Source organism: Psittacula echo (genome assembly GCF_963264785.1).
Source record: "Psittacula echo genome assembly, chromosome: 2".
NCBI lineage: Eukaryota > Metazoa > Chordata > Aves > Psittaciformes > Psittacidae > Psittacula > Psittacula echo.
Genome location: NC_137737.1, coordinates 50,194,280 through 50,217,707, shown reverse-complemented (window position 1 = coordinate 50,217,707; position 23,428 = coordinate 50,194,280). Strand labels below are relative to the sequence as shown.

The window sequence follows — 23,428 nt, the reverse complement described above, 5'->3', positions numbered from 1 at the left end:
AGTGGAGTTCAATCCTTGTCATGGCCCTGCTCAGATTGTTAGTATAAACAGATGTCCTACACTCATACTGCTCAGCCAGAGGGTAAAAAGAGACATCTCCTAATGTTTAGACTTGCCTCAAAGAAATGTGTAGAAATACATATTTGGTTCATGCCACTATAGTTCCCCAACCTTTTCCAAATATGAGCAATGATGTTCCATCAGTTTTGCATGAATTATTTCACTTTTACCAAAAATCTCACTAAATTATCTACAAAATATTTCCAAATTGTTGCATAGTTTAAGTCTATATTCCCTCTTCCCCAAGCACACGTGGTTTCTCCAAACAGTTGAAACAAGCCACATAAATTACACAAGGGACACCATAAGTTTTTCCTAGGCTGCATGTAAACACCCATGCAAACCTATCTTTCCAACAAATTGGTAAAAATCTATCATAAGATAGATGACAGAGATTCACAGCGTCTCTAGACAGCCTATTGCAGCGCTTCACTACCATTTCAGGCCTTTCCTTATCCCCCTTGTCCAGCCTGAACGTTCCTTGCTGTGATTGTTTGTTATTCTATCTGCCACTGAAACGAAGAGCTGATTTTGTGTTTCTTTTCTGCAAGTGCCTTTCACATTTTGAAGAACATGCTGTTCTTTGCCTTCTCTAAACTAAACAATTTCCATTCTTTCAGTCTGTCCTTGAGGGTCAAGTTTATTCTCATCTCCCTACTTTGGATACTCTCCAACTCACTAGTACTTTTGCTGAAGTGCTGTGTCTAAAACTAAGAGCATTTCTGGGTTATCCTCTTATTTACACATACCAGACTAGCTATATTATCATACCAAGCAGACCTTGTTGGCTTACCTTTGTTTCACTATTATTCATGCCCAAATGTGCACTTTGGCCTAGCACATATTCCAATTGAATTACATGACACCGTCTCATTCTTTGACTTCTGCTACTGTCATGACTGTTTTGAAATCCAGTTCCATCTCACACTGTATTTCATCTGTTCTCATACTTGGATCACTGGTAAATGTAACGGAAATTGCCCACCTGCTACCCAGGTTAAAATCTTCAATCATCATAGAGGGTAATCTCAAAACACTTATTCTGATCATAATTTGTGGTAACACCATCATGGTTTTTAAAACAACTTTGCGCAGATGTAGTGGAATTTTAATTTAAACCACACTCGCCTGCAGACTGTCATGAGGAACAGCAATGAAAGCTTTTTTTACAAACAACCTAGATGGTATCTATTCATCTTTACTTGTCCAGAAGACATGCAAGAAAAAATTAACAGCTTTAACGGAATAGACTTCAGAATTCCAAGGTAATTATTACTCATCTTGGTTTCTTCCAGCATTTATTATATTTGTCCCCTTTTTTCTGGGAAAGTTCAACCAAATGATAGCAATTTTCCAGATTGTTTCCTTTTGCTGTTTAATTCTTGCTGCATCGTTTTCTGACTACTATCATCAGCACTGTAAAAAGAGCAGCAATAGAGCTAAAAGCACTTACAGGTTTCCTAAGGAAAAAAAGGGATAGTGCTCCAATTAGTGGCATGTCTCCAATTAGTGGTTCCAGGATAACCCTCATAGTGCCATGAACCTGCAAAAGAGGAGGAAAAAAAGGCAATGGGATAAACTTTAGTTAAAGCTTTAAATGAAATTTATTCACTGGCAATGCTCACAACTTCTGATTCACAAAATTCTTCATTATAGAAGAGTTTTATGCATATAGCTTACATGTCATCCAAGCCCAATGCCTATTTACATAGGCGTTAAATAGTTGGGCTTACAAATTCTTTACATTAATCTACATGAAGTTGTGCCATGTTAGTGATAATTTTGCTAAAAATATGAAGATTATTTATACAGCTCAATATAAATATTTGTGGCACAAACCAATACAACAGCATCCATAAATACTAGAACAAATATTGGTAAATGCTTATAGGTATATCAAGACAGACAAAAAAACCGTAATATTTTTCCTTGTTAGAGAGATCTGCTGTCAAAAAGTAAAGGAAATTTGAGAAACAATATCAGAAGGCAATGCTAATTATAGTAATTGCATGTAAACTAATGATTTAATCTAACACTGAAATACTAAGTAAACCAAAACTTCAAGCTCTATGGTCCCTTCACAAACCTACGCATCACATGAACATAGGCTTAATGTGAAATTATCTCCACCTTTTCTAGTAGAAAAGGTTAATGTTTATAATAATTCTATATCTGAAATTTACCCTTTCATCTAAGTCATGCTACTGAAATTATTATGCAATATCAATATTATCAATTATCAAATTATCAATTATTATTATCAATATATTATTATGCAATATCAATATCAAAATTCAACTGTGAAACAATAGTAAGTAACAAAGATACACAATTACTGGTTTTCTTATAAACTATTTAAATCAGAAAACAACAATGCAGTGATGACTCTGTATCAAAATCAAAAGAAAAAAAATTAATTTTACCTGTATACTTTTCACACCAGCTCTGCAGAAGTATCTCTTGATCTCCAAATCAATTTCACAGTTTCCAACAAAACTAAAACCAAAAAGAAAGTATATATTTCATTTTGATGGACTAAAATGCAACACACAGTTGCTTTGCACTGTCATGGCAGTATATTTTCTATCTCGATTCATACATAAGAAATGCATGTTAAAACATTACAACATGTAACAGTCAAAATTATTAAAAAATTACATCCCCTTCAAAACATCACCACTCTCATCAAAGTCACTCAAATACATACATAAGGTATGCTATCATCTCCAGGAGCATGCATAAGAGAAAACACACAAGTAACCTTACTTTTGGGAAATAACAGACACAGGAATCATACTCCACTTCAGGAAAGTTCTACATAGGTAGCGTTGATAGTACATTTACCCAAATCCACTCTCATCTAATATAATCATGAGAAGCACTAGACAGAGATGATTACTTTGCTAAAAATCAAAGTTGTCTGAAATATACAGACTTGCAAAACCAGTCATATTTAGAAATTCAATAAGCTGGGCATGCTGAGCTGGATGTTCAGCTAAGCAAGGTTTAAGCCAAAAACAGTTGAGCCTTTTCTGAATGGAGAGTGGAGGCAAGAAGTAAATTAGAAAATAGTTTATTGAAAACTAGGCAAGTTTATCCCTGAACAGTTTTTGCATCCCATTTTTGGGAACCCAAGGTCAAGGGCTTGAAATTTTGCAGATGTTGCCCTGTATCTTGGAGATAGATTTGTAGAAGAAAAAAGCCCCATCTATTTTGTCCATGCTACAAGACTAAAAGATTATGTGCACATAACTCAGGCTCAGATATGAGCAGCTGTTTTTTCCTGAAGCTCCATGGAGGTCAAGCATGTGACAGCAGAGCTGAGCAGGTCTTCTTCAAGAACTGGTGCTGCTGTGAGCCATGTTGGGTCTGAAAACAAACTAATTCTGAGACTCAAAAAGAAATGTAGCAAGAAAGCTTGAGGTCCCGCTGCAGGACCCCTGCCCCCTCCCCTGGCAACTGATGGCTACAAGGTACTATCAAAAGAAAATGAAGGTGAGGGTTACTGCATCCAGGATATCCATTATTGAAATCATCTGTAGTCTCCTGTGCTCTGTGTGTGATGGTGCTGTCTACAGGATTTCAAGTAAATGCAAATCTTATCGATCCCTTAAACAGAAATAAACAATAGTATCAAGACATTCTTGTAAACATCCAACACTGGAATTTATTTTGGACTATTCAAAAGATAAGACTGTGCAGAATCAGTCTGGGGAAATGGAACACAACAATATGATAGGGTTCTATGTGAAAGGAAGGTGACCGTTGCTTTCCCTGGAAAGAATGTAGTGTGACTGTAGAGTTTAAAAATAGACATATAATTTTTAACACACAATTTAAAAGGATGTAATTTCTATTTTTACCTATATAACTATAAATAGAGATAGTAAATATATATACACACAGAGACACACACACATATAGAATTGCGTAACAACATGACACAGAGAAGCAAGGTCAATCAAACGCTGCAACTGAAACCTCAATCTTGGCACTTCGTAGCATCAGAACTATTTGCGTTATGAAGACTGGAAAGCAGGAACATGCTAGTTTGAAAATCCATAATAACATGATGACAAATTGAAGTAAAAATAGTAACAAGCTGCATTTGGGAGTCATAAGTCAACAACTTTTGACCTTATAATCAAGTTAAGCATGGTTTTATCCCCCAAGATATTTGGCTGGGTCCATTAACAAGTGATGCCATACAGAATTTCACTGCAACATAACATGCAACTTGCAGTCACCTTTAGTAAGCAAATTCTATACATTTAGAGCATAATATCCTAGAAATATTTGTGACCCCTGTAATGCAGAGATCCCTGAGATAGATTACAGTTTAATCATGACAGCCCTGAAAAACTGTAACAGCAGCTGTACTGAATCAGATGAGAAGCACAGTATATTATTGTATGTGGTCATTGTAGGCCACAGAAGGTACTAACAAGAAAAATGAACAAAGAATACGACAAACGTATTTCCCAGCTTACAATGATCTGTGATTCTGTATTTCAGACTATCTTCATTATTTTTTAGGTGATCTTTAGAAGGTCTTTTGACCACATTTTTGTATCTGTCTTCTGCAAGTATAATGGCAGCGAGTTTCTCAATTGAAATTTATCACATAAACAAAAGATATTTCCATGCATTTAGATCTTCAGCCTAAAACTTTCTTTTAATGCCTCTATGTTTGTTATGAGAAGATGAAAACACTCAGTTGTAGACTATTAACAAATATGTCCTCAATATCTCAATGTTTTTTTGCTTTCTCTACTACAGTTCACATTTAATTTGATAGAGTTTATCTTGTTTTCTGTTGATCCATAACCTTTCACTTTCCCCAAGGATTTACTACCTTCATGTGCTTCAGCAAAGCAAGATGTTTATTAACAATTTATCATCATTTGCTCAAGCTGTTAATTTTTTCCCTTGCACATCTCTGTCACCAGAAACGAGACAGATCAATTGTAACATGAGTTTGACAATTTTTTTACATAAAGCTCATAGAAATTAAGAGAAAGATAAAGTGTTCCCATTGAAAACATGGTCCTGAAATTGAATCTTTAAATAAATTTTCCAAGGACTGCTTTGTGAATTAGCTAGTCAAGCTCCTTATAAGAGTAAAGCTCTTAAAAGCATAGTATTTGTTTCAAAAGGTTCTGAAAAGCACTCTGAACAATGACCATAATGCACTCAATATCCTTGCAAAACAATAAAAAGTAAACCAAACTCACACTCCTTTTGCAAGTAAACTTTAAAGCAAAAGTAAACAAAGAAATCAAGGAAGATGCACAAGATACTAAAGAAGTGTTCTGGAGACACATTGATTAAGTGTTTATAAAAATATATAAGTAACTGAGAAAAGTAAAAAGCCTCAAACATCTTAATTTTAGACTAAATTTCACGGCAAAGTTTTAATACATTAATTAAAAAAAAAAATCAAAGATAGTGCTTTAGCTTTGGAATGTAGGTTTTATTAACCAACATTACTTTAATGATGCAGTCACACTCAGTTGATACACTATTTCCCTCAGATAAATGCTATTTACAGCATGTAGTTCCTTCCTCCATTCATACACAATTAGAACTAACTAAATTTGTGTAATGAAGCAGTTCTCCTTTCAGGCCAATATAACTGCTCAATCAAACAAAGCACATATTATAAAGCATGGGCACCATTGTGACATGATAATAAAGTTTACCTGATTTGAAGATCCAAAATTATCTGCCTTTTGTCCACATTTTCAGTGTACACTTTTACACCATTTATTCGCAGAGGCTGAAACAATGAAGCAAGTAAAAGTTGGATCCTTCTACTGAACTGTACCGTATTAACCTCTTAACTTCAAAATAAAGGTGAATATATGTATATTCATACTTGAAAAAATTACTATAAGCATCATTAAAAGGTGTGAATTAAAGCTAGCAATTTAGCTCAAAATGTTATTTCAGGGGTAAAAATTACCTTGCTAGGATCCACTCAATCATAACCTTTCTGGCAATTACCCTGGGTTTAGACCACTAGATTTCAAGATTTACGAAAATTTAATATCAAGCTTTCTCTCCCCCCAATAAACATGTTATTCCTCTGTACTAGTATATGTCTAACACTCCCAGACAAAGCATTCTTTTCTGTGCAACTAAAACAAGCTAAATTTAATTCACAAAAAAAAAAAAAAAAAAAAAGTATTGCCTTAAGTGGAATTTAATCAGATTGAATGGAAAAGAATCCATAGTCCCCAACAAAAGCTGTATCAACCATTCTGTGCCCTCTCTCTAAACCACTGTTTTCATGCTCTCTCCTATCCCCTTCACCCCCCATACAAAACCAGCACATAACCATCAAACATTCCAAAGACTCAAAGCTTCATCAAATACCAGGTGGAAAAGGATGAACAATGACCTTATTTAGCACCACATCTGGAAATCTCACAGGCATATAAGAGCTACATTTTATGACTCCTTCTTCCATGGGACTGAACAGAAGGTAAACACCTATCTGCTCCTTGAAACTACGCTATGGTCCTTTGGAAAGCTGAGCCAGCAGCCTTGACATTGGATTCCATACACAGCATGATTAACATGTTCATCTGTAATTGCCCTTGGGTCATCTGGCAAGAAAAGGATAATGGTTCCTGCTCACTGATCATTAGCACATAACATGAACAGTATTAAAATCACGTGGCTATGAGCTTTTCAGTTGACTAACAGTTACTATATGTTGAGTCTTCTCCCATTCTCAGGCAAATTCTGAAGCAGACATCCCAGGAAGAAGAAAAAAAAAAAAAAAAAAAAGAAAAAAAAAAAAAAAAAGAAAAAGAGCTTCTGCTAAAAAAGCCTCATGGTTTTATTTTAATGTTACAACAGAAACCAGAATCAGTGTTACTAAAAAATACTTCTGAGTGGATTTAAACAGGCTACATGATAACAGTACGTAAGACAGAGGGTCTTAGAAAAACTTCATCAGCAACTCACCTGATGACCAATGTCAATCTTTGTAAAACTGAAGGTACTAAGGTGGTTGTTTGCTCCTCTTACTGCTGGTTCTATAGTTTCCCGGAACAGCTTCTCAATAAATTGGCAAATAAAAGGCCACATCTGTTTTACAGTCTAAGGGGAAAACCAATAAACATCTACATGGAATGCAAATTCACACATAACTAAAAATCTGTTCTTTAAGGCATATGTAAGAAATTTCGTACAAAGTTTGAAACAGAAGTTTTCTTTACAGTTCACTACAGACATAAGAATTGGTTCCTTTTTACATACTAGAAAGCTTTCTGGAATTTGCAGGAGTCTAAAGCACTGGAGGAGGAGAAAAACAATTTAAAGAATTTTCTTCTCTTACCCTATGAATGCATATGCATTCAGCACTGATGCTGAGTGTTGGGGAGAAGGGTGAAGAAAAGTTTATTTGCTACACAGTGTTGTATCTTAGGTTATCACACATGCAAATCAAAACTGCAAAACTAATTTGTTTTTACATTGTAGATCAGGAACCTACAGTAACTGGAAAGTATCCCAGACAAGTAAAACATAAATGACTGTGTTTACAGCTGCTATGACTTCCACACAATTACAGCTCTCATTATTCTAATGCTACTTACAATCACTCTCCAAAACTCACTATTTCAAGACCATGAAAATAGATTTAATCTTTCTCATGACTAACTGGATCAACGATCAGAAGCTTCAAGAGTATAAAGTTAAAACTACCCTGTTCTCTGATTCTCACCACCTTTTTTTTTTTTCTTTTGTATCTCAGATTTCGCTCCTCTCCCTTCCCATTTGGAAGTGATGCTAATGACTCCTCTTACCTTGTTGAGCCATTCTGCCCTCTCTGTGTCTGGAAAATGGACCTAAAAAAAAAAAAAATCCAAAACAAACAAACAAAAATTAATACCAATACAAAACACTTTTTACTTACTCATGTCTAGTAATTAATAATACAGGGAAGTTTAGGGATCTCCCTATGAACAACGTATACAGTGATCAACATATTAAGCAGTTAACATTCTTGACAAAAATATCAGAATTCAAGCAGATAAAAATATGAACTGATTTCTGCACTACATAGTTACAGATCCAAGCATATATTTAATAGTAGTATCTGGATTAAAGTATTGCTTTAAACCACAAATGAACTAAAAAAATATAATATGCAATATAGCTGACACAGCTAATGCCAACCAAATTTACCTCTTATATTTCAGGGGTTTTCAACATGATACACCCGACTGCCAGAGTCCTGACTGCACTTCTACTTCCTTTCATTTATGCCAGATCTTCTGCACCATCAATGAATCATTGCTGGAAATATTTAATCAGCAAAGCTGAAGCTCAGGAATATGGATTTAGTTTTTGCCTAAAGCCCTTTGAAAGACATTTTTAGTGATTTCTTAAACAACTGCAGAAATCACTAAGAGGCAGCAGTATGATGGTACATACACGGGATGGAAAGTACCCATCACAACAGGAAAACACCAGTTAAACACTGAAAGAACAGATGCAGTTTTCCAGACACAGAAGGAAAGCACTGTTAGTAGTTTCACATCCTACACACACACACGAGCTAAAACCTGAAGCAGTTCAGTAGAAGCAGAATTAACAAGCGTTTCTTTAGAAACAAACAGCTTCTACAATGAGATGCAGATCACACTTCTAAAACACAAAGAGCTTTTGAACACACTAAAAAACTGTGACCTACATACACTGACTTTCATGAAGCAATGTCTCAACTGAATTGCAAAGTCTTAATCTCTTCATAGCATAACAGATTGTACCATTGGTTTTAGCAGCAGTGCCTACTGGTTATTTTTATTACGCATATATCCCAAATGTGAACAGCCAGTGAAACACATCCTTTTTTAACTGTATTTTCAACAAGTTGGATTTGAAGGCAAGTCACATTACTGAAAAGAGGGCAGATTTAGGTTAGATCTAAGTTAGAAATTCTTCACTATGAGTATGGTGAGACACTGGAACAGCTTGCCCAGAGAAGCTGCAAATGCCCTATCCCTGGCAGCGTTCAAGGCCAGGCTGGACGGGGCTTTGAGCAACCTGTTCTAGTGGAAGGCGCCCGTACCCATGGCAGGCGGTTGGAACTAGATGAGCTTTAAAGACCCTTATAACGCAAACCACAATTGACATTCAATACATCTGACTGGAATAAAACAATTAGCATCTCTCCCTTGCACACACCATTCAGTCCTGAATTATTCAGAATCTCTTGAGATAGGCTGGGAAACAAGCAAGAGGCCATACTAATAATATAGCCATATACACTGATTTATTAATTTTTAATCTTATCTATTGTACCGCCTTTCTTAAGGCCTTGCTTATCAGGACACAGTTCATATTTTTTCCACAGATTTAATAATTACTTCTCCTTCGATGTGACACATCAGTCACGCTCCTACCATTATTTGAGTTAGTACTAAGCTAACTCCCTACTTACATATAATCATAGAATCATAGAATAGTTAGGGTTGGAAAGGACCTTAAGATCATCTAGTTCCAACCTCCCTGAGCCTAGTTGACTTCTACAATTGCGCATGTTAACAGGCAACAAATAATAAAATTAATTACATCTTCCATTCGTGTTTCTCACCTTTTTCCATTCTAGCTTTTTTACTTGCTCCAGTTTTAGCATAATTCAGTTGTATTCAGTGCCTATTCTGATACCCAAAACAGCGAGCAGAGAATACAATCTTCCACCTTCAAGATCAAAGTTTTTAACCTAGACAACCTTGAATCAAAAGTTGAACTTCATTTAATCGTCAGATGTTCCACAAGATAGGCTCTATCAGTCTACTAATTCCAACCATTTTTTGCCTGCTATATGAGACTGCAGTATTAATGGTAATGTTGTAATTCGCTTTAAGAGCTTGTCGTGGTTTAAGCACAGGCCGTAAATTAGAACCACGCAGTTTCTACTCCCCCCCCAGAGGGATGGGGAGGAGAATCGAAAGAATGTAACTCCCACGGGTTGAGATAAAACCAGTCCAGTAACTAAGGTATAACACAAATCACTACTGCTGCCACCAATAATAATAATGATAAGAGAAATAACAAGGGAAGAGAATACGATACCGCCCGCCAGAAAAGAGCCCAACAGACAAGAGGACGTGCCCTTCTGGGTAACTCCCAGTTACCTCCCTGGGCATGATGTGCTGTGGTATGGAATACCTCTTTGGCTAGTTTGGGTCAGGTGTTCTGTCCCTGCTTCCTCCTGGCTTCCCCTCCTCCCTGGCAGAGCATGAGACTCACAAAGTCCTTGGTCAGGGTAAACATTCTGACCAATAACTGAAAACATCGGCTTTATCAGTATTATTCCCAGGCCGAAAGTCAAAACCACAGCACTGCACCAGCTACTAAGAAGGAGAAAAACTGACTGCTGCTGCTGAACCCAGGACAGAGCTTTTGATATCAAACGCAATGCTATGCAAAGACAACTGGGTAAAGCCTAAGGGATGGAAGTTGGTACCCTAGATCAGTCAGGACTGACACAAGAGCATCGAGGCAACTGCATAAACATTTTCTGGCCAGAAACAGAAACAAGAATCAGACTAGCTGATGCACAAAATCTTTTAACTCATGTACAAAATCTATTAGAAAAGCATGACACAAAGAGATAAGTCAAGTTTTCAGCAAAGACAGTCAAAGACTGAAAGCATTTTCCACTTGGTTTCTGTTATTAAAATGCTCATGTAGGTTTAGCAAATACTGTCTCATTTCAACCACGTGGATTAGGCAGTATTCAAGAGAAAGTATAACTAGAGAAGTGTGTAAGAAATACCCTAACAATTACGTTCAACACCAAAACCCATCATAACTACATGTTCCAGAAATTTAATAGTAAACGTTATATTGAAAAATACTTGGAAGTGCTCAAAAGAAGTTTCTGCACATAAATACATAATTTAGCTTTCTCACACAGCTGCTTGTGCTCAGCTCTAAACAATTCTCATGTTTACTTCCTATTTCTGATGTGCTCTTATCCTGTGCTCTCAAAACGTCAATTCAGAACTTAGTATTTTTCTAATGATCAATAAAATACTAGAAAGAGCCCAAGGAATGCACTTCCTTGTTCTGTCCTGAAAGATAATAAAACAAAATGGGGACAAAAGAAAACCACTAACAAGCTCCTATTTCCGTAATAACAGCACAAACTTTTCTTACCCACAAATATTTTATTATTCAAACTCTCTATATACATTCTTCATATTGGCTAAATTAACTCAGTTTTCTGCCCAGATGATCATCTGTGTCTTTCTAAGGAAACAATGTTAGACAAAGAATAATAACCATTAAACTCAAACACTACAGACTAAATATTGGTGGGAAATTTTGAGAAGTCAAACAGTAATCAGCAAATGGTATGAGTTTTGAAGCAAGAATAATAATATTGCTGCCTTTAGTGTAATTCTTTGCTCCCATAAGTGCAGTTTCACCCATCTACATAACTGTCACTAAAAGTGAGCATTGACAAGAAAATCAGAAATAAGGTAAGTTATAACACCCTTCTGAAAGTAATGCTGAATTGCTCTAACCACAAATTACAGGTATTAATAACCTAATTTAAAATATAAACTGTACAGTAGTTGTTATTATTCACTGATACCCTCACTGTAAAACACTTTTGTTTCTAAAGTTATCTTTTGTAGCCTTTCTGCGTCCTTAAAGCTACTTACCAGTCAACCCTTATTATATTTAACTTTCACTTAATGATTAATGCATAGTCCCAAGAACTATTTACATGAACTGAAACAACAAAAATGGCACCAACAGCGAAAATACAAAACTACTGCTACTGACCAGAGTATTCCATAAAGTGAAAACTTTATTGCTACAAACCAATCACTTTCTCAGGAATTGTATATTACAGCAGAGAAGAGGAAGCAATAAAAGCAGTTTAGGTTAAAAAAACCCCACCCAAAACCAATCAAAGAGAACCCCAAACAAAACAAAGCCCCCATACCACTGTATATTGGCTTTTTGCCCCCTTTATTTGCCCCTTTCCTCCACCCCAAGGATTAAAGATAAGAATTAAATTTTAGACTCCATTAAAAACAATGTACTATAATAGCTATATTTAACAGGTACTTATCCGAGTCAGCATTGTGTAGCTTATGTCTAGCTCTTTCCATTTGCACTGTTTAATTATTTGTTGCTCCAGATGTAAATCTTACATAAGGTCACACAATATAACAAAGTTTCCTGATATAGTCACTATGTAAGTAAGTATTCCTGAGCAGTTTTCCAGTCATTTCACAAATCTCCCTTCTGCTTACTTTGCAAAGTTAAAATCCTCCTCTCTACCAAAAGCCCAGCTTAAACATAGAAATATAAAAGGGTATCACAATTTGTCTTCATAGTCTTTTCATGCATCATCAGTAGAGAGAGAGAGAGCACACCACAGGAGGAAAGTTAGGACAGAAACCCAATTTAGGTGCTCTAAATCACCTTCTGAATACACAACATAAATTTAACTACTAAGCCTAAGGCTAGGTGGTGTGGCAAAAAAGAAACACACTAAAATTAACTTATCCTTTGAATTACAACTGCCAGATTAATTTGTCTAAACTCACTGCACCTGTAAACTCAAAAAGTCTGGCAAAAATTAGTAAAAGAATTAAGAAGAATCCCAGCACGAATAGAATAAAGAGTGTCATACAGCAATATTCAAGCTCAATTTAACAGCTATCCACTCCACTATTTTCCAGTCAGTAAAGCAGGCTGGCCTAAGGACATTTTAGATAAAACAGAGCTGAGCAGTGCTAATGGCTTAATCCCATGTATCCCAGCCAGCCTCTAGCCCTCTGGAGAAATAACGAGCAGTAGCAGGTGAAGTATTTGTTCCATTCCACAGAGGAACCGATGCAGTCCTCTGCTACTCAACACAATCTGAAAAGGCTTATCCACAGACATAGACTAGGGGACAACCGCTCCTTCCTAAGAGAAAGTAAAGAAGTTGGGGCTTGAAGGGAAAGCAGAACACCCAGGCTTCTCGTTACTCCAATAATCTACCTCCAAGGTTATCCTAGCAATTTTACTAACCTCTATCAGTCCCAGAAATTACTGTAGCTCCCATACGTTCTGAATTACAAGGTAAAACACGCTAAATATTTACTGTTGCAGAACTGCAGGATTCAGTATTCCCAAAAGAGAAGGTTAAATTGTTAATAACGAGGGTTCCTCAAAAATGCTGCAATCAACCGCATGCCCTTGCTACTAAACTAACAACTGCTATTTCCACTATGTTTTGGTAATCTCACTCTGTTCAGTGTTTGCAGTCTTAAATATATTTAAATTACTAGCCTTTGCACAGCAAAATTCATATTCAGTGTTTTCAGCATGAGGATAAATGAGGACTCTTGAAACACTCAGAATCATTAGGAGGGTGTTGCATATTTCAAAAAAGTAGAACAGGTTTTGATAGTAAATGCCTCTTTACCGCAGGAAAAAAAAATAAATCAAACGTCAGAAAATTAAGGTAAAGTGGAAAAAATTAAAGAAAAAATTAAAAAAAAAAAAAAAAAAAACACCACACAGAGTAAGAAAAATACAGAGAGAAAGGAGATGGGGAAGGGCCCTGGAGTCATTGCCAGGCTCTCTGATCACTGTAAAACCCGAAAGTAAAATGGAAATGTTGGAAAAAGTGGAAACATACCTAAATGGAGGAAACAGCTGTAATGCCAAGCAAGGTTAAGGATTGTATTTATTTATAAACTGGAAAGTAAGCCATTTAAGTGTTTGGACAACAAAATAAACCTTAAAAAAATAAATAAAATACATGCCCTTTGAGTCAGATTTCAACCCATGAGATGAGAGTGGCATTAGAAACACATACTTGGTATCCCACCAAATGTTTCTAAAACATTCTACCAGCGCAAACATTGTCATCCCACGTGAACTGTCACTATCAGTTCAGCAAGTCCTAAAAGCTGCCACAACAAATTATAGACTCAGCACAAGTTTTCCAGTGTGATCTTTACCGTATTCTCTACTGCCTCACAAGCTATCTGCCTCAGACAGTGTGAGCATCAAGGTGAAAAATAATTCTTTCAACAACACCACAGCAATTTAACACCAAACAAGTTGGCACTTGTAGAAAGTCTGAAACAAATGGCTTTTCAACACCTCCAGTTTTCAATGCTAACATGAGAAAGCTACTATAATAAAAATTAATACACCTCAAGTAATAAAACTGAGATTCTGTATATGACATAGAAAGTTTTATTTCATTGCAACCTTCTGTGACCTCCATCTCCTTCACCTTCTTAAAGGTCTAAAGAAAGGCCTAATATACTGACCAGTTCAAACCTGGAATAAACAGTAGCTCACATACACAGGACACTTCAGCATTCTATGCCTTGAAGGACCTATTTCCCAACATATATTTGTAGAGATTATATTTGGGAGACAAATGATAGCAGCACATAGGCTGGTTTTTGTAAAGTCAGGCTAAACTAGCGTAAACCAGATCTTTATAAAATGCTACAAATGGTAGCAACACTGTAAGAAGAGCCACCACTACCCACACACACATCACTGAAATAAACTTAAAGCCCATACTACACAGAAGGATCTAAAATCCACCCTTTCTGCTGAAACCAGAATTAAAACAGAAAATAAATTCAAAATATTTAATGCTTTTTAAAATTTTACCAATATGACAATAAGTGTACCCAAGTTTCTCATTTAAATAATACAAAGATACTACTTTGCTTAATTTTTTTTTTTTTTTTTTAATGTAAAATGCATATGTGAGACTGTAGCTGAGAAAGTTGTCCCTCTGTTTGCCTTCTCATTACAGAATTCACTGGACCTGCATTTAATAATCCTCCAATTTTTGCCGGCAGCCTAGCAAAAATCTGATCAGCTTAAAGTTTTGGCAGCTGTGGATTCAGAAGACCTTCCTTTGCAGGCCTGCAATACTACCAGAATATTCTTATCTGGACATTCCCCCTAACTTCTGTGGCAAACTATGTCTTTGGCAATGCAAAATAATGCTGTGTTTGCAAAAGAAAAGCCCTTCCTAAAAGAGTCTCCAGAGCTTCAATACGACTGGAACTGCAGCCCAGAAGCAAGTCATGCAATTCAGAACTGAAGGATGATGAGAAATTATGAAGCACAAAAGTTTCATTTTTTCTACACACATCTTCAAAATCTCTTAAATATACCTCACTCATAATAGCAGTGAGGCCTGTCAAGAACTGCATTACTTTCCAGCAGTTTGACTCACCAGTACAAAAACTAGATAAAATTTGTCTAAGTGCTGCTATTTTTGCAGAGATGGAATAAGCATGCCACAATACAAAGCTACCCAGAAACCTCCTACTTCACAGCAGCTTGCCATAACAAAATCCTCCGGGATAGGCATTATAAGCAGCTGCTCCGGAAGAATGACAGAACAGTAGTCTGCTAGCAAGTATGGGAACTGGGAAATCCTACTTCTAGCCTGACACTCAGCCTTTGCAACCCCAACTCAAGGAAAGCTGCTCTGCCTATAAATTAAAACCTGAGCATCATTAACTTCCAGAAGCATCCTGGCTGAATCACCTGAAGAGCAACACGTAAAACAAAAGTCCCTTGCTTTACCACTAATAGTTACACAGTTTCCTTCCAAACATCTGGAAACACACTGGCATGAGTTTGTCTTACCTTGATGCAGAGCCTACCCTAAACATGGCAGAGCACGCTAGAGGGGATCCACAAAGCTCATGTTACCTATTTTGAAACAAAGATACTTTAAGACTTCAGTCCTCTACTGCAGATTCATCTTCCAGTGCAGCCTCATTTTAGCATTACCTTCCAGTACTAATATACTAGTACGATATATCATGACTCAGTCTTCAATATAGAGATGAAGTTAACTCTGTAACCAAACTGCTTTATTTTCCCTGCAGTTTTAGAGTATCTCGTAATTTTTCCTGAATTGCTGTGTTTGCACTTCTACTTTCCAGCTGGAAAAGTATCGTAAGTTTTCAGTGATCAATTTGGACTGGGACAGCACAGTAAAAGGAAAAAAAGTTAAAATTGAAGGTATGTGGGGCATTCAGCTGCAGGAACCTTTTAAAGGTTTCCACTTCCTGAAGAATCCACATGCAGAACATCTGACATAAGACTGATATCCTGACACAGAGTCATATTTTTCACACCTACCTAGAATTTCTCTAGAATTTAACAAAGGTTTCTGGATCATGCCTAAAACAAGATCTCTGCTTTCAGGGTGGGAGGTTTCTAACAAGTATCTTCGGCAATGTGGCACAGTTTGTCAAATTTGACAGAAAGTGTTCCTAAAACTCAAAACAAGTTATTGCAAACAAGAAAAAGAGCCTTTACAACTTAATTTTGCTAAATTAAAAGATTAATCTTGCCTTAATCTTTCTCTACAAGACAAAAATTAATCATGATAACTATGTAAGTCTTAAGAAATTAAGTCATGCTTCTCACAGTTTGCTGGATAGGCTTCTTATAAAAATCTCTTTATCATATTAAAAAGCCCTCTATGTTTCATATAAAGATATTTAAATTTAAAAGCATTAATGAAATAACTGAATACACTAGGAATACAAGGACTAAAACCATACTTATATTCAGCATGCAGGTCCACCAAGACCTAACAAGTCACCTGCATATACATTTTCCCAATGCCTGATTGGTGCCTGTTGCCTGGCAGACGTGCCAAAAGGCAATCCTTCAGTTACACCGCTGAAGTTCATATCCATCATTAAGAACCCATCAAGAATAAAGAACCAAAGTGATGTTGAACACTTCTTAAAGTGAAGCAACATGAGAACCTGCTTGATCTCTTCCTATCCACATTTAGAATAGTGCTTTTACCTATACTATCTCGTTATTCAGAAGGCCAGAATTCATTATCAAGTATTATGACAGCAGGGTGCCCTTTTCCAATCTCACCTTCAGTGGGCATCCACAGCAATAACAACTATATTTTAAATGCTAATGTCCAATAAAAGGCCACAACAAGCAGAGTTAAGGGGAACCAAACAAAAAACCCCCAACCCAACAAAAAACCAACAAAAACCACAACAAACCGAACAGTGTAACACTTTACACAAGTAAAAATATCAAGAACTGGATTTACACCTATTAAAGTCTTGCTGTCACACCAGGTTATAGATACCTAGTGCAACCAAGGTTTACAAAATAAAACATTTCATGACAGCCCACATAAGCACATATCCAAATTCCCACAAGCATTGCAATCATTACTGAAAGCAGAGACCCAGATTTTAAATGCTTAAGCTGCTGAAAGGCGTAGGATGAACCATAGCTCTAAGAACTCAGGGAATTTTACCACTTGAAAAATCTTGCACAGTACTACTTTTTGACATGTTATTGACTTTACCCTTTTATTCTCAAAAATAATTTCACTCCTTCTCCTCCTCTTCCAAATAAAGTCTGAATACCTTAAAATCTGAGATTTCAGGTATTAAAAGTTTTACAAAGGCATTAGCACCTTATTTTCATTTTGTTACATTTTAAAAATGTGACATCTTTTGTACTTTTTAAGCCTGCATAACAAATTACTTTTCAGTTCCCTTGAGAATCCAGACATGTTCCCACTCCGCTGCACACCAGAGCATCTTGCTGTCTTGGTGGTCAATAGTAAAAATGCTTTCCTCTCTGGACTGCTAAATACTAACTTTCAAAACAGCTTATACAACCAGTGCCACAGCACAATTTACTATCCTTTGAATTGCCTTCAGCTATGAAAAGAAGTGCTGGGCTCTGCACCAAGTTGTCAGACATCCTCATTGTTGCTATCTAGACTAAAACATTGAAGGTTTCTTGTCCTTTTACTCCACTGACCCACTACCCGCTTTACTAACCCCTGCAGTCAGCAGCTCTGATTCACTAAGGTTCCTCCATCAGAGAGATCTTATTCCTGTTAACACTTGCAAGGGCACATAGCTCATCTCTCTAAGGGACCATGCAGGCCTTCTATGAGGACTAAACCAGACATCAACCTTGAGGAAAAATAAGTGTTCAAGAAGTCCTGACCACCTTCTGCAAGACTACCTGTTTTCTTTCTCAGGCAGATTAAATGCCCTTTCCTAAATAGCTTATCAGCAACTGATTACTGAAGAGCAAAATGATCTCCTATGACTCAATGTGCAGATTTTAGCATAAAATGTCTCCATGTACTGAACCCCAGATTTTATAGGTTAACCTTTATCTTTTTTTACTAAGTTTAACCTATAGTTCACAATATATTTGACACAAATCTATGTGAACTCCAACAAGACAAATATCACTCATTTTTTCTTAGTTTGGGGGTAAGCAAAGTGCAAATTTGTATTTGAAAATACAAAAGAGTAAAATACAGAACTTGGTTTTGTTGTGGGTTTTTTTTTTTTTTTTTTTTTTTTTTTTTTTTGGTGTGGTATTCAACCTAAAAATACAGTATTAGAGCACGCAAATTCAAACTGGGTTAACCTGCATCCTAAAATGACAGTCACAAAGTCATCTGTACAGTATGCTCATGAGTTAGATCTTACATGCTTATTGTTCTTACACTAAAAGAAAACATATGCACACATTTTAAACATAGTCAGAAATCAGTCAGGGTATTACAAGCATTTTAAAATGCCCCTGTATCATTTCTAGCTGAAATACTATATATAAATTCAGCAAAAATAACGGGTATAGACAACCTGCCTGTTTTACTGAACCTGTAAATATCCATTGATAAACTCTCTCTGAAACTATAAATCTCTCCTGAGAAAGCAACAGAAAGCAGAACACTCTAAAATGTGAAACAAACAAAAAAGAAAAAACCCTCTTAATGTTCAATTTGGGTCTCTGTTAACATGGTGACAACAAATGGTGAGGAGGAAAGCCCTAGTTAATCTGATAGCGCCAAGTATCAGATGAGAAACAGCTTACATGTGTAATTCTTTCTGGTTCTTCCATTTAAGCATTTAACAGATTCTTATACCAGGCTCTTTTGAAAAGCTCCATATTTCTAATAATCAGGTACAGAGTAAAATTTGAAAGATTTATGGTATTTTTTCTTTGTCCTCTCTAAACCAATTTTGTCTCCCTCAATGAACTGTATTTCAGCACAGAAGATACTAGTGTTATTTGTTAGAAAAAGACACACAAAATATATCACATTTAATTGGAAACAGGGGAACTTCTGCACTATGCAAGATCAAAGGCCCAGCTAACACAGCAATCAGAAGTGATGTCTAAAGAAAAAGAAAAACCAAAGTAGTACTATAGAGTTATCCTTCCCTAAATATCCTTTCCGCTTCTGCAAAGGCTGGCTCTAACCCTTAGCAGCTGTTGTCATCATCCTTCCCCCTTCTACCTCGAAAATGCTCAGCACCTTGCAAAAAATTAAAAATAAAAAATTAATTCAATTTCAGAAATTCCCTTGCATCAGATAAGTTTACTTAAGGCAAAACGGATATTTTAGATATTTAGGGCAGCCCTTATACTCATGCAGGATCATACAAGACCAAGAAATATATAACTGGAAAGCACTCAGACCACTGAATTACAATCTCCTGCAATTGCAGGCATCATTACCCTATTGCTGTTTATAAACTCCACCTTAAAAGCATGGAGTTTGCTACCATTCCTCAGCACAGACCAGGAAGGGCAATTCTAGTGTGTTTTCGTGGGCTGGGTTGCTAAGGAAAGACTGAAGCACTCCCTGCTATAAACCAAGTTTCTAAACTTAGGTATGCTACATCATGTTTGAGTTACAAGGTGGAACCAAAACCAGACTGCCTCCCAACTGAATTAACTATTATCCTCATCCTTAAATACCAGTCTTACTATTTTGACTCTACACATGATCAACAAAAGATATCTAGAGGAAAAAAGTCCTCATCAAATGACAGAAGATAATGTTCAACATAAATAAAACCCCACACCAAATCCCTACCCAGTAATATTACTTTGTTTTGAAGCAAAAAATGTATTTTCATGATATATATTGAAAAAGTTCTACAAGCATGTTGTCAATCTGCACCCACAGCTTCTAGTTCCTGTGTTCATACAAATTGTGGATCTGTTTCCATAACCTATCTTTCAGCAGGAGTGTATCTGTCCCATGACAAAGCTTAGCACCTCTTATCCAATAAGCTATTTTAGAAAAAGCAGAGTAAGTGTACTTAAAACAAACCTGCAGAAGGAAAGGACACTATTGAAACAGCATCCTCTGATGAAAACATGAATGCTTATGCTACTGGCTTGACACATATGGCATCTGTGCCAGCAAGTGGCAAATCTCCTGCAAGACTAATGCTTTAAGTCAGCCACAGAAAAGTCTTGTGTGAAGGTCAGAAGCAGTAGGTTTTCATACATAGATGCAAAGTTTGTTTGTTTATTTATTAATTCTGAAATTAGAAAAGTGGGTAAAATCCTGGCCCAAGTCAGGTCTGCTGTCAAACTAGTGTGAATTCAGTAGGCTCAGAGGAAGAATCCTTCAGCAGGTGGACACCACATAAACAATTTTGCTCTGGAATGGGGACACAATGCTTAAGACACACAGAACATTAAAAACAGATTGCCATCCCAGCATTAAGACAATATTGGCAATAATGAACCCAATTTTCATTAAAAATAGTAAAAAGGAAATAGAATTTCACACTTACAGAGGCTGCTGCTCTAGTCTGCACACGGAACAAGTAAGAGGACAAAGAATCATTGCAGTGTCTTTCTAGGACTGCAAAGATTTTCATCAGAAAGTGAATTCAGTACCAGAATACACCATTGACAGCAATACAAGATTTATGATCATCCACAAAGAGATGAATACTGCCTGGCAGGCACTTCTGCAACACAGTAAAGTCCATTCTTAGCAAAAGGAAGATGAAGCCCCTCAAGTGGAATTGAGGCAACTGAGTAAACGAGTAAACAAGTACCTTTTCTCCAACCCATGACTACATGTTGCAATATTTCAGTTAAAATACACGTAGATATATGACAGTCCTGTTGATTCTTTGACTTGCGTACACAGCAACATTTGTTCAGTCACTTGTCCTTCCATGCAAGTCTTTACAAATCAACAAAACCAAGAGAAAAAAATACTGCTATAACTAGGAAATCTGGAGTTTAAAACTAACATTTGACTTTTTTAATTAGTGATCAGGTTTCAAGAAGATGACATCTTTTCAGAGATTGGTAGTAAATACAAAAGTAAAAATTATTAAACAGAAAGAAAAAGCCCCGTAATCATCTTGCAATGGTCCCCTTCACACTACCAAAATTCTTGTAGGCCCTGGTTTCACGAAACATTCCATGAAATTTCAGCTTGCTGCAGACACAGACACTTTCTTGTTATAACTGCAAACCATCATTGATACTACCTTTCAAAATAGTTGTCTTACAATGCTCTGCAACAAAACATGCTCCAGCTTCCTTGAGTTTTCCATCTTAAAAAAAAAAAAAAAGGAAAAAAAAGTGATCATAAACTCTAAAAAATATTAATCCTCTTTCTAAACTAAGCTAATGTTTAAAACAATACTGGAAACTAAGGAATCTGCTTTCCTCTATCATTTGGTAAGTTTAATGTTTGGCCATATGTCTTACATAATACTCCATTTTAATTTCCCTGCTTTTAATGTAAATTCACTTATTTTACTTGCATATGTTTAGAGAGGAGTTCCTATATTTTTTAAAAGAACAGACTCCAGATTTATGTAAGCAGCTACAAAACCAGCACTTCAGTGGAACCATAAACTAGGGAAAAGCTACTACTTTGAGTACATACTAAAATTTTTCAATAACAACATCAATTTACTTCCAGGTAGCATGCCCAATCAAGTGTACATAGTTGCTGATCTGAATGACAAAAACTTGTTTCTATTTACACACCATTGCTTATGCTCAGCAAGTGCTTGCACGAAGATGTTTACCACACGTGAAACTAGCCCTGCTGTAAAGGCAGTTACTGGCCTTCGAAAATATAATGGGTAGCAAGTAGCTGAGTAAGATTCAGTATTTTCTTCGATGCAGAAGAGGAACGCTCCAGCGTCAGACTGCTGGAATTGTTGGGTGTTTGACATACAGGATGGAGAGCTAGCAAGAGTGAAAGAAGAAGAGTTAAATACATTTTGCCTTATACAAATGCAGCACAGACCTGTCACCTCTTCTCTTACATTACTGATTATCATCAGCGTTGAAGATATGCCCAAATGCTTGGGTTATCTTGAATATGCTTTACCCCAAACAGCAATGTTCTTCCACTTTCCAATTTAGCAGTAAACATAGCCATCATAAATTAATACTACTTTAATTACTGACAGCAGTAGTAAGTCATTTTATAAGCATACTGCTCAGAACTGAATCATAACATTAAGCACACAATAGAGACTTTAAAGGCTGAGTTGCTTATAACTGATACTTACGCTCAGCATTTCTACATCTTTAATCCACACCTACTGTCCACTTTGGATATTTGCAGTGTATTGCTGGAACAGAGCTAATCAAATCATACCCACCAGATCCTGGTTGCAGTTTACAACAACAGGAAGACTCTTTTTATATCTTGGCAACCTTTTCTACCTATATATGGCTTCACAGCAATTTCAAAGGCTTCCAGTTTTAAAGATTCAAACACTGGTGAGGAGTAGGCAATTGCAATTGCTGAATTATTCTTCTCTGATCTTCAAAATTCTAAAGAATAATCAAGTGACCCTAGACCTGCTTTATCATTAATAGAGAGAAATAAGGGCCTCTGGAGAGATACATCTAACATCTTGAAACATTTCTCCTATGGTCCTCTGGAGGTGACTGTACTCATCATAAAGAAAATTTCCAACAAATTCAGACTTATGACTAAATTTAGGTTCATGAGATTCTAGCTCTAAGTGGAAACTAAACACGTTGTGCTCAAAACCAAACTGAATATCAATTTGACAAGTGAAAAGAAATTTCTGTCAACTATAAGACAACTGTCTGAACTGCAAATAATGCACCATCTAGCCAATCAGTTCCCTAAAATGTTTTCAGGTTTCAAGAAATATTGTCCATGGCAATGTCAGAATAACTATGCCACTTTATTTTATTGCTCCTAAGCAGAACCTTCCTTAGGCCTGCACTTCTTTTGAAGGAGAGGTTAATTATCTGTGCACATGCAGGGAGTAATATAGGCAGACAAGTAACTGTTAGCTCCTGAATACTCAGCACATTTCACACCAAGTGCTGTTGCACAGTGCTAATAATTTTTCTAGAAGTTCTACAACATAATATTTACTGGATGTATTAATTAAAAAAATCTAACAGCTGTGGATCACATTATTCCTTGTTAAATTTAAGCATTTAAAAAGTAGCAGTGAAGTTACGACCCCATTACTCTAAGTTCTTATTATACAGAGAAAAG

General features: G+C 36.3%; 1 protein-coding gene across 2 annotated transcripts in view; it reads right to left on the bottom strand.

Annotated features, from left to right (window-relative positions):
* The window catches only part of ESYT2 (extended synaptotagmin 2), a 72,724-nt gene that overhangs the window by 35,236 nt on the left and 14,060 nt on the right, over positions 1-23,428 (bottom strand). For both annotated transcript variants that reach the window (XM_080610102.1, XM_080610103.1), the window contains exons 2-6: positions 7,878-7,919; positions 7,036-7,170; positions 5,763-5,839; positions 2,484-2,556; positions 1,514-1,603 (exon numbers count right to left, since the gene is read on the bottom strand). In XM_080610102.1, the coding sequence (XP_080466228.1) occupies positions 1,514-1,603; positions 2,484-2,556; positions 5,763-5,839; positions 7,036-7,170; positions 7,878-7,919 (417 nt within the window). The remainder of the gene's footprint in view (positions 1-1,513; positions 1,604-2,483; positions 2,557-5,762; positions 5,840-7,035; positions 7,171-7,877; positions 7,920-23,428) is intronic.